This window comes from Rhinoraja longicauda, chromosome 4 (genome assembly GCF_053455715.1).
Source record: "Rhinoraja longicauda isolate Sanriku21f chromosome 4, sRhiLon1.1, whole genome shotgun sequence".
NCBI classification, from domain to species: Eukaryota; Metazoa; Chordata; class Chondrichthyes; order Rajiformes; family Arhynchobatidae; genus Rhinoraja; species Rhinoraja longicauda.
This window is the reverse complement of record NC_135956.1, coordinates 59046846-59059124: the sequence shown is the minus strand read 5'-3', so window position 1 is coordinate 59059124 and position 12279 is coordinate 59046846. Positions and strand designations below refer to the sequence as shown.

Genomic DNA, 12279 nt, shown 5'->3' with positions numbered 1-12279 from the left:
CATCACTCCCCATCTATCTCCCCGGCTTTCTCCCCCCACCCTCTCTCTCTCCCCACCCTCCCCCTCTCCCCCTCCCACCCTCCCCCTCTCTCTCCCTCTCCCCTCACTCTCTCTCTCCCCCTCTGCCCCCCTCTCTCTCCCCCCCTCTCTCTCCCCCCCCTCTCTCTCTCTCTCTCTCTCTCTCTCCCTCTCTCCCCCCCTCTCTCCCGCCCTCCCTCACCTCCTCCCGCCCGCCCTCTCCCTCCTCCCGCCCGCCCTGGGGCCCGCCTTCCCTCCGATGGCCACCGCGCATGTGGGTCCCACCCCGGGGACTCTGGATGTTACCGGAACAAGGTTGGGCTTCACCAACAGCGGCTGTAACCGCGGTAACGGGCGACGCTGTCCAGCCCGCAGCGCCGGTCCCCACAATCCGGGAAGAGCGCGTTCAAGCCCCAGTTGTCGGAGGCGGAACGGCCGAGGGGGGGCCGCCGGGTGACCCGGAGCGCAGTCAGGGCGGACCGGCGCCACCGTTGAATCTCCGGCGGGATCTGGGGCAGCGACAGCGACAGCGACAGCGACATGGACCTGGCCGTGCTGGTCGGCAAACTGGGTACGGAGACGGGGGGAAATGGACACACGGGGACACAGACACACACGGGGACACGGACACACACGGGGACACGGACACACACGGGGACACAGACACACACAGGGACACGGACACACACGGGGACACGGACACACACGGGGACACGGACACACACGGGGACACGGACACACACGGGGACACGGGCAGACACGGGGACACGGGCAGACACGGACACACACGGGCACACACGGGGACACGGACACACACAGACACACACGGGGACACGGGCAGACACGGACACACACGGGCACACACGGGGACACGGACACACACGGGGACACGGGCAGACACGGGGACACAGACACACACGGGGACACGGGCAGACACGGGGACACGGACACACACGGGGACACAGACACACACGGACACACACGGGCACACACGGGGACACGACACACACGGGGACACGGGCAGACACGGGGACACAGACACACACGGGGACACGGGCAGACACGGGGACACAGACACACACGGGGACACAGACACACACGGGGACACGGGCACACACGGGGACACACGGGGACACGGACACACACGGGGACACAGACACACACAGGCACACACGGTGACACGGTCACACACGGGGACACACGGGGACACGGACACACACGGGGACACAGACACACACGGGCACACACGGTGACACGGACACACACGGGGACACGGGCACACACGGGGACACGGACACGGGCACCCATGGTGACACGGACACGGGCACACACGGGGACACAGACACACACGGGGACACGGGGACACGGGCACACACGGGGACACGGGTACACACGGACACACGGACACGGACACACACGGGGACACTACAGGCTGGAACTACAGATCAGTGTGCTTAACATCTGTGGTCCGAAAGTTACTAAAGAGTATTCGGAGGGATAGGATATACATGCACTTAGACAATAGACAATAGGTGCAGGAGTAGGCCATTCAGCCCTTCGAGCCAGCACCGCCATTCAATGCGATCATGGCTGATCACTCTCAATCAGTACCCCGTTCCTGCCTTCTCGCCATACCCCCTCACTCCGCTATCCTTAAGAGCTCTATCCAGCTCTCTCTTGAAAGCATCCAACGAACTGGCTTCCACTGCCTTCTGAGGCAGAGAATTCCACACCTTCACCACTCTCTGACTGAAAAAGTTCTTCCTCATCTCCGTTCTAAATGGCCTACCCCTTATTCTTAAACTGTGGCCCCTTGTTCTGGACTCCCCCAACATCGGGAACATGTTTCCTGCCTCTAATGTGTCCAATCCCCTAATTATCTTATATGTTTCAATAAGATCCCCCCTCATCCTTCTAAATTCCAGTGTATACAAGCCCAATCGCTCCAGCCTTTCAACATACGACAGTCCCGCCATTCCGGGAATTAACCTAGTGAACCTACGCTGCACGCCCTCCATAGCAAGAATATCCTTCCTCAAATTTGGAGACCAAAACTGCACACAGTACTCCAGGTGCGGTCTCACCAGGGCCCGGTACAACTGTAGAAGGACCTCTTTGCTCCTATACTCAACTCCTCTTGTTATGAAGGCCAACATTCCATTGGCTTTCTTCACTGCCTGCTGTACCTGCATGCTTCCTTTCATTGACTTAGATGGACAAGCGCTGATTAGGGATAGTCAACATGGTTTTGTACGTGGTCGGTCATGTCTCACGAATCAGATTGACATTTTTGTTGATGTGACCAAAAAAGGTCGACGAGGGCAGAGCTGTAGATGTTGTATACATGGATTTCAGTAAGGCATTTGACAAGGCTACGTGTGGTAGGCTGCTCTGGAAGATTAGATCTCATGGGATTCAAGGATAGATTGCTGAATGGATAGAAAATTGGCTTCATGAAAGGAAGCCAAGGGTGATGGTGGAAGGTTACTTTACGGACTGGAGGCCTGTGACTAGAGGTGTACCTCAGGGTTCGGTCCTGGGCTCATTACTGTTGATTTGGATGAGAACGTACATGGCATGGTTAGCCAGTTTGCAGATGACACAAAAGTGGGTGGTTGTCAAAAATTGCAGCAGGATCTAACCTTGTATTCGGGTTTTGTCTCGAAATTTCGACATTTCCTTTCTATCCTTGGATGCTGTTCTACCCACTGACTTCCTCCAGCAGTTTGTTGCTCTTTCTTTTAAAATCTATGATTGGTTTAAGTCTCCCCTGACATCAGTCTGAAGAAGGGTCTCGACCCGAAACATCACCCATTCCTTCTCTCCGATGCTGCCTGACCTGTTGAGTTACTCCAGCATTTTGTGAAATACAAGCCAACATTAATCACATGTATAAATACAGGACTGCCTCCATTCTTGCATTCATGAAAACGTGATTAAATAAGAATGACGATGATAACTCTCTGCACATAGATAGCTTTGGGACCCCCCTAAGACTTGACCGAGATAATGAGCTCACAGACAAAAAACATGGCGGCGGCGTTTGTCTCCATGTAAACACACGTTGGTGCTCAATGGTCGTCATTAGGGAGAAACTGTGCACCACTGACATCGTACTCCTGGCTGTTTCCCTACGCCCTTTCTATCTCCCCAGGGAATTCCCACAGCTTTTCTTCATTCTGGTTTACATTCAGCCCAGAGCAAATGCAGTCACAGCCATAGAGCACATCATGAGAACATTAGGCAGGCTTGAAATATCCCCTGACTCTCCCAAATTCATCCTGCATGATTTTAATCACTACTCAGCTGACAAATCGTTTAAAGGTCTTTATCAGAATGTCAGATGCACCACCCATCTGGGAAAGACACTGGATAAATGCTACAGACCGCCCAACCCTTCCGAATTTGGTGGAAAGTTTCCTCTTTCATATTTCATTTCCGCTATTTCGATTTCACCTCACATTTTTCCGCAAAACACATGCCCCGCCGCTTGCCTCGCCCCGCCCCGCCGCTCGCCTCACGCCGCCGGACTCGCCTCGCCGCTGGTCCAGGCTCATCTTGCCGCTGGCCCGGCCTCGCCCCGCCGCTGGCCTGGCCGCTGGTCCGGTCTCACCTCGCCGCTGGTCCGGTCTCATCTTGCCGCTGGCCCCGACTCGCCTCGCCACTGGCCCCGACTTGCCGCTGGCCTCGCCTCACCTCGCCGCTGGGCTCGCCTCGCTGCTGGCCCGGTCTCACCTCGCTGCTGGCCCGGGCTCACCTCGCCGCTGGCCCAGTCTCACCTCGTCGCTGGCCCCGACTTGCCGCTGGTCCCGACTCTCCGCTGGGCTCGCTTACATCGCCGCTGGCCTCGCCTCGCCGCTGGCCCGGTCTCACCTCGCCGCAGGCCCGGCCTCGCCTGAGCCCGGCCCGGAGACTGAAAAAAAGGAGGTTAACAGAGAGGTCAAGCATGCCATCAAAACTGCTAAACTGAAATACAAAGACAAAGTGGAGCAAATATTCACGTGAGGGAACCTCCGCTCAGCTTGGCAGGGTCTCAAGAACATGGCAGCTGTGAATACGGCTTTTACCACCCGCAAGCTTATTCAGGTTGCAGGCAGCAGCCCAGCATCACTCCCTAATGACAATTCCTTCTACACCAGATTCGAGACAGACAACAGCACCCAGCTAGATGCAACCATCTCTGCACTCAAACCTGGGGACTCTGCCCTCACCATTAACACAGAGGATGTGGCAAAAGCCCTCAAAAAGACCAAAGCGAACTCAGCACCTGGGTCAGACATCAGTGGCCGTACCCTGAGGTGCTGTGCTGAGCAGCTAGGGGGCGTGTTCTAGCTCCTGTTCCAGAGCTCCATGGCCAGCGGCATAGTCCCCCAGCTGTGGAAATACTCCACAGTTATTTCCATACCAAAAAAATGGCACTATCAAGGTCCTGAATAACCTCAGGCCTGTGGCTCTCACCTCTCTTGTGATGAAGAGGGTCATCAAAAACCAAATCATTAAGGCAGCAGACACACAGGTGGACCCATTCCAGTTTGCTTACTGTGCAGCAGAGGGGTTGACGACGTAAAAGCATTCATTATAGACGCCCTACATAAACATCTGGAACTCCCTAACACTACAGCCAGACTCCAGTTTGCAGACTGCTCTGCATTCAACACCCTGCAGCCACACATTCTTGCAGAGAAACTCACCACCTGTTTTCACCTAGATGACTGACTAATCCTGTGGATAATGGACTTTCTCACCAACAGGTCATAGAGAGTGCTGGTCAATAACACCTTCTCCAACCACCTACACACATCAACTGGCTCCCCGCACGGCTGTGTCCTATCACCCCTGCTCTTCATTCTGTGCACTGATGACTGCAGGTCCACCCAGCCAAACTGTCATTTGGTCAAGTACGCTGATGACACAGTTCTATCTCTGCTCTCATGCCCCTCACAGCACCACAGCTCAGCTCTTCATGAGTTTGTGGAGTGATGCGACAACTCCTGTCTTGAACTAAATGCAAACAAGATCAATGAGATGGTAGTGACCTTCTCCAACAACCAGAGGGAACTGGCTGCGGCAGTCATCTCCACTATCCATGGGAATCCTGTGGGGATTGTTGAAGAATATAAGTACCTGGGCACAATCTTCGACAACCTGCTGAAATTTGCCTCCAACACAGATGGTATCCTCAGGAAATGCCAGCAGCGCAGTATCTCCTGAGGAAGCTCAATTCTTTTGGGGTCAGCAAGGACATCGTCATAACGTTTTAATACTCCTTCATTGAGAGCGTCATCACGTTCTCCTTCACCTGCTGGTTCCACTCCATCAGCCTTCAGAACAGAAACCGCCTGCAGAGCACAGCCAAAGTCTGTTCTAAAATGATTGGACTCCCTGTCAGAGCCCTCTACACCCTATATCATATCATATCATATATATACAGCCGGAAACAGGCCTTTTCGGCCCTCCAAGTCCGTGCCGCCCAGCGATCCCCGTACATTAACACTATCCTACACCCACTAGGGACAATTTTTACATTTACCCAGCCAATTAACCTACATACCTGTACGTCTTTGGAGTGTGGGAGGAAACCGAAGATCTCGGAGAAAACCCACGCAGGTCACGGGGAGAACGTACAAACTCCTTACAGTGCAGCACCCGTAGTCAGGATCGAACCTGAGTCTCCGGCGCTGCATTCGCTGTAAAGCAGCAACTCTACCGCTGCGCTACCGTGCCTATGTGACCAGCAGATGCTAAGGTCAGCTGGCAGGATTTTACAGGACCCCTCACACGTCCTGTTCTCTGCATTTGAGTGGCTCCCCTCAGGACGCCGGCTTCGCTGCCCAGGCTCTTGGACACAGAGGAGAAGGGCAACCTTTGTCCCCAAGGCTGTTCAGCTCCTCAACTCCCAACCACCCCTGTCCCGCTGATCACCCTGCTAATCCCACCCCCCCCCCCCCCAATAGTTTTTGCACTACTCTACGTGCCATTGTAAATTGCCCCACGGGGACAAATAAAGTGTTTTTGAACTTTGAACTTGAAGGACCTCAGCCACAAGCAGCCCCCTGTTAGTCTGATCCTACAACTCCCATCCCCAGCATACTCTTCATGTGAAGCAAATCCGGACACAGATGTTCCCCTTTCATCAAAGTTGAGAAGCAGTTTAGTGGTTTTTATGTGTAGGAAAGAACTGCAGATGCTGATTTACACCAAAGAAGGACACAAATGCTGGAATAACTCAGTGTATCAGGCAGCATCTCTGGAGAAAAGGAATAGGTGATGTTTCTGGTCAAGACCCTTCTTCAGACTGAGAGTGAGCGGAGAGGGAAACTAGAGGTATGAAAAGGTACAAAGAACACATGAATGAATGGTATGAAAAGAATAAATTAAAGCCAGCAACCATGATCAAGGAAAGGTGGAACCCACATTGGTCTATTGTTGACTGTGGACCAGGTGATATTGAGTAGATCAAACAGGACGACTCTGAAAGCAGTAGGATGACTAGGGTGGTGGAGGGATGGGAAGTGAGAGGGAATGCAAAGGTTACTTGAAATTAGAGAAATTAATATTCATACCGCTGGATTGTAAGCTGGCCAAGCGAAATATGAGATGCTGTCCCTCCAGTTTGTATTTGGCCTCACTCTGACAGTGGTGGAGGACCAGGACAGAAAGGTCAATATGGGAAGGGAAGTTAAAGTGTTTGGGAACTGGGAGATTGTGTTGGCCAAGGCAGATTGAGCGAATGTGTTCAACAAAACAATTGCCCAGTTTGTGCTCGGTCTCGCGATATTCAAGAGTCCGCACCTTGAACAGCGGATACAGTAGATGAAGTTGGAGGAGGTGCATGTGAACCTCTGCCTCACCTGAAAGGACTATCAGGGTCCCTGTATGAAGTCATGCGGGAGGTATATTGACAGGTGTTACATCTCCTGTGGATGCTGGGGAAGGTACCTGAGGAGGGGTGGTTTGGGTGGGAAGGGATGAGTGCACCAGGGACTTGTGGAGGGAACGGTATCTGTGGAAAGCAGAAAGGGGTGGGGATGGGAAGATGTGACTTGTGGTTTTCCTGTTGAAGGTGGCAAAAATGTTGGAGGATTATGTTGCTGTATGTGATCTCTGATGGGGTGGAAGGTGAGGGCTAGGGGGACTCTCTCTGTTATGACTGTGGGGAGGGTGAGATGGAGGGGAGCTGCGGGATACCGAGGGCACACATGTGAAGACCTCATCTATGATACAAGAGGGGAACACCCGTTCCCTAAAGAATGAGGACATCTCTGATGTCCTGGTATGGAACTCCTCGGGTTGTGGAGTTATGGAATTCCTTGGGCACAGATGCAGCGGAGACGGAGGAATTGGGAGTAGCGGATAGAGTCTTTGCAGGAAATAGGGTGGGAAGAAGTGGAGTCTAGATAGTTGTCATAGTCGGTAGGTTTGTAATAGACATTGGTCGATAGTCTATCTCCTGTGATGGAGACGGTGAGATTAAGAAATTGGAGGGAGGTGCAGATGGTCCAAGTGAATTGGAGTGCAGGATGGAAATTGGGTGTGAAGTTAATGAAGTACATGAGTTCTGCATTGTTGCAGGAGGTAACCCTGATGTCTCTTTGACAATTGGAGACATCATTGAAAGCTAACATTAAATGTAAATAATTTTAAATATGTAAATTGAAAACATCATTGAAGTATATTAAACGCTAACAACCAATGGAAAATCTATGGTAAACTAATCATTAACTTTCTTCTGCAAACAAGAATTCTATTCAAATAATTGTATTGCCAATTGTTTGCCAGGTATGATTTAGCATGTGATTAATGAGTCTATTCCTAATATAATGCTGGGCAATCCCAGCACCGTAAGCTCTGTTGCTACACTCCATGTGGCATCCATGAATAGAGCATAGTGACATAAGAAGTCCTCCCCACCCCAGCCGTAAAAGGTCATGCTTTCTTTTTTCGAAATGTTTGAATGCGAATGATTCCCTTCATACACCAGCCATAACCAGGAAGATATAACTCATTAAATTTTTGTTTTTGTAGTGGCAGAATGTTATTCCTGTCTGTTTTCCTGTTACCTTTCTTGAGCTGTATTTTACATGATGCAGATCAATTCCCAATTTTTTCAACATGTTGTCCAAACACAAGATGATCTTACCTTCAAGTTCTGGTAGCTGAGTTTTAAGGGTTGTAAAGATAAATCAGTGGGAGTAAAGTTCTTTTTATCTATCACATAGTCACAGGCTGCTTGCATGTATGCATAATCAAAGGCATTGAATCATTCAAATTAACTGTCTCTGAAATAAAGAGCTTCAGTGCCTGTTATTGGAGATCCAGTCAATCAGGGATATAATGTTAGGCTGCTTGGTGACAAGGTGACTCTGAGAATGTGGAAGTTTCAAGAGCCAAGATTTATAGAACTCCCTTTCGGCCCTTCTTCCCACCCTGAATATTATTTTTAGTACCTTGAATGGATTCCTGCTAAGGTAAGTAATGATTTTGTGTAGCACCTTTGTTTGTTTATTTGTTGTCCCCTTATTAGTTGGGCAATATCCCGCCATGTAATGTTGATGTAGACAAAAGGAACTGCAGATGCTGGGTTTAAAATAAAACACAAATTGCTGGAGTAATTCAGCTGGTCACGTAGCATCTCTGCATGACAAAGATAGGTGATGTTTCGTGTCAGGTCCTTCAGACTGATGGGAATGCTGGTGGTTCACTTCCAGAAGCAATGGAAATGATGGATAGCAAGTTCCATATTACTGGAATTTTGGATTATCTATGGAGTGCAGAAATGGAGGACACACTGCTCCCCATTAGCCATATCCCTGCAGTTTGTAAAGGGAGTTATCCACCCTAAATCATCGCTTTGAAATAACAAATTCTCAAAATGGATCTTGGCTTTGACATTGTTTTTGTAGGTCACCAGCTGGTGGAAATTAGAATTCGTGCCCTGAAGAATATTTTGAGCAAAATTGATCATGGATTGATTTCTATTATTGATTTGGCACAAGAAAAAGACCTTTTTGTACGACTATTTGAATGGTTCAACTTCCCAACAGTTCCAATGCAAGATGATGTATTCAAGCTATGCGGGCAACTTGTAAAGGTAAGTTATTTGTGTGAGAGGAATCACTGAAGAAGAATCACTTAAATGCATTAGGTATCGGGAAGTGGTGTGATTACTGTTGTCCTTTGATTTGTAACTACTGACAATGTTAAAAAAAACGGAATTATTAATCATTGAGGCAAAAAGGACCCTGGCAATGTGCTCGGTATCAAGTCTTGCAAATGATGAATTTGAATTGGCCAATTTATCTCTATAAGCTAGGCGAGTTATGTAGTTAATAGATCGGGTATCTTGATTGGCATGGAAGTGTTGGGCGAAAGGGCCTTTTCCGGTACTTTATAACTCCATAAGTGCATGTGTTTCATCACCAAATCTGCATAAGTTATCATGAATGTAATGACTCGATACCCATGTTAACTAGTTGAAGATTTAATGACGTTTACTGCTCACATCTAGCCGAAATCCATTTCATTAATTTTTCTCCACCTCACAAAAGATGAATAATAAGTGAAGACTCCTGTTTGCATACTTATATTTTGTTTTAACATTGTTAAAATAAAATTTGAATTTTTCATCTATCTCTTTTGAAGTCTGAGTGAGACCATATGATAAGACTAGGAGAGAATTTTTATTTATCTGGTGGCCTTCTAACCCCAAGATTTCCCATGTGCATCAAAGCCAACAAGATGCTTCAGTTGTTTTCACTAGTTTTCATTGGTATAATACAGAGAAATATCATAGAACATATAATGGTACAGCACAGGAACAGGGCCTTTGGGCCTGTGCCAAACATGATGCCAAATTAAATGAATCCCTCTTGACTGTGCATGATCAATATCTCTCCATTCCCTGCATTCCCCAAGAGGTCCTTCTGCAGTTGTGCAGGGCCCTAGTGAGACCGCACCTGGAGTACTGTGTGCAGTTTTGGTCTCCAAATTTGAGGAAGGATATTCTTGCTATTGAGGGCGTGCAGCGTAGGTTTACTAGGTTAATTCCCAGAATGGCGGGACTATCATATGTTGAAAGACTGGAGCGACTAGGCTTGTATACACTGGAATTTAGAAGGATGAGAGGAGATCTTATCGAAACGTATAAGATTATTAAGGGGTTGGACACGTTAGAGGCAGGAAACATGTTCCCAATGTTGGGGGAGACCAGAACAAGGGGCCACAGTTTAAGAATAAGGGGTAGGCCATTTAGAACTGAGATGAGAAAAAACTTTTTCAGTCAGAGAGTTGTGAATCTGTGGAATTCTCTGCCTCAGAAGGCAGTGGAGGCCAATTCTCTGAACCTATTTATGAACCTATGTTTGAAAGATGGTGTACAAATCTTTTCCTTACTCTTTGTTGAAGGTGGAAAACCTTTGTAAAGTAACAAATTAAAATTAATTGTCTTTCATTGTAGTGAAGATTCATTAATTAAACATCCCCAAACTGGGGGAGTGCTGTTTCAATCTTTAGTTTTAGGGATGCAGCATGGAAATGGCCCTCGGTCTACCGAGTCCACAACAACCATTGATCACCTAGTTCTAAGTTATCCCGCTGTCTCATCTACTGCCAATGCACTGGGGGCAATTTTACAGAGGCCAATAACCTACAGACGTGCAAGTCTTTAGGATGTGGGAGGAAGCCGGAGCGAGCACCTGGAGGAAATTTACGTGGTCACAGGGAGAACGTGCAAACTCCACACAGACAGCACCCGAGGTCAGGATCAAACTCTGGTCTTAGACACTGTGAGGTGGCAGTTCTACCAGCTGCACCACTGTACCGCCCTCAAAACTGAAACAAACCTAAATATTTAGCCCTGATTTTGATCTGGCAAAGCCAGGTCCATTCTTAGCAACAATTCCTCATTTTTTAACACCAACTTCTTTGTAATAAAGAGCAATATATGATTGTCTTCCCAGTTGCTTACTGTAAAAGCAGATTTCATTCTGTGCAAGATCTCTCCTATACACCGATATTTGCACTATTTTCATAAAGTGCATAACTTCAATTTTTTCTAGCTGCTGCTTTGTTCACCTGCTTAACTGTATATTATTTATTTGTAGAATGTACATCTTTCTCTTGTGCAATTTTCTTATCTAGTTTAAATATTTTACATCTTTTCATCTGTTAATATAAATTTATATATATATATATGATATAGTACTGTATTTGTTACATGTACTGAGGTACAGTGAAATTCATCTTTGTATATAGTATCACCACACATAAGCACTTAGATACATCTCAGATAAGCATTTCAGATACAGTTACAAGTTTGTTATATACTTTTTAGTAATGTCAATTTAAACTGTAATTGCAAAACAAGGAAGAATAAAAATTGAAAATCAAAAAAATGCTGGAAACATTTAGTAGATCAGGCAGCATTTGTGGAAAGAAAAATAACAGTTCAGGACTACTGGTGAAAAATCTTGAACCTGAAATGTTAACTCTCAATTTTTTTTCTACTGATGCTGCCTGACTTGCTGAAAGTTTCCAAGAATGAAATCTGCATTGCCAGTCTAACATGTACCTTTTGTCTTTTGGGACTAAAGTATTCTTCAGCGGCTCAAATGTTTCGAGAAATTGGGGCTTTGGAATTTCTAGCACAACTTCGACCCAATGTGGAGCCAAATCATCAGATCTGCATTGACGAGGTCATGGATGATCTGCTTAAACTGCCTGATACAATTGTGGATGTTGATCCTGCAGTTGCCTATCAGTCACAACCTTTAAAATCCTCTGACAAAGGTAATCTGTGCAGGTTAATATAAAACATAATGGATCTAATACTAAGAGTGTGCATTATATTAATTTATTACATCACTATAAACATTTTATAAATTTTGAGTCCTCTGTTTGTGTGTGCTGCATTGGTCCAGCGCTTCTAATCTTAGATGTTTCAACGAGGACATCTTTCACTATTTTAAATCAGAGCATTGATGTTTTCAATCACTCCATTATTCATTCTGGGACAATCAGTTTACCCTAGGAATCATCCCAGCAAAGTTTTTGTTGACTTTTAAGGATACCTTTCCTAAGGGAATGGTTTTGAAAACTAAATGTGTGAGAGTCCTATACATTTGCAACAACATTTCCTAAATTGTATAACGACTTACTTGCGGTAAGGATCAACCTACTATTTGTTTAAGCCCTAACATAGAATTCCCTCATTTGCCAAATTATTTTTGCTGTAAGGGTTGCTTCCTTAGAAAGTGTTACTAC

The 12279-nt window shown here is 47.3% G+C and overlaps 1 protein-coding gene across 1 annotated transcript in view; it reads left to right on the top strand.

The window, feature by feature from the left end:
- Positions 1-419: 419 nt before the first annotated feature.
- The window catches only part of rttn (rotatin), a 175102-nt gene continuing 163242 nt past the window's right edge, over positions 420-12279 (top strand). The window contains exons 1-3 of the mRNA XM_078398650.1: positions 420-589; positions 8922-9109; positions 11610-11805. Coding sequence (XP_078254776.1) covers positions 559-589; positions 8922-9109; positions 11610-11805 — 415 coding nt within the window. The 5' untranslated portion in view covers positions 420-558. The remainder of the gene's footprint in view (positions 590-8921; positions 9110-11609; positions 11806-12279) is intronic.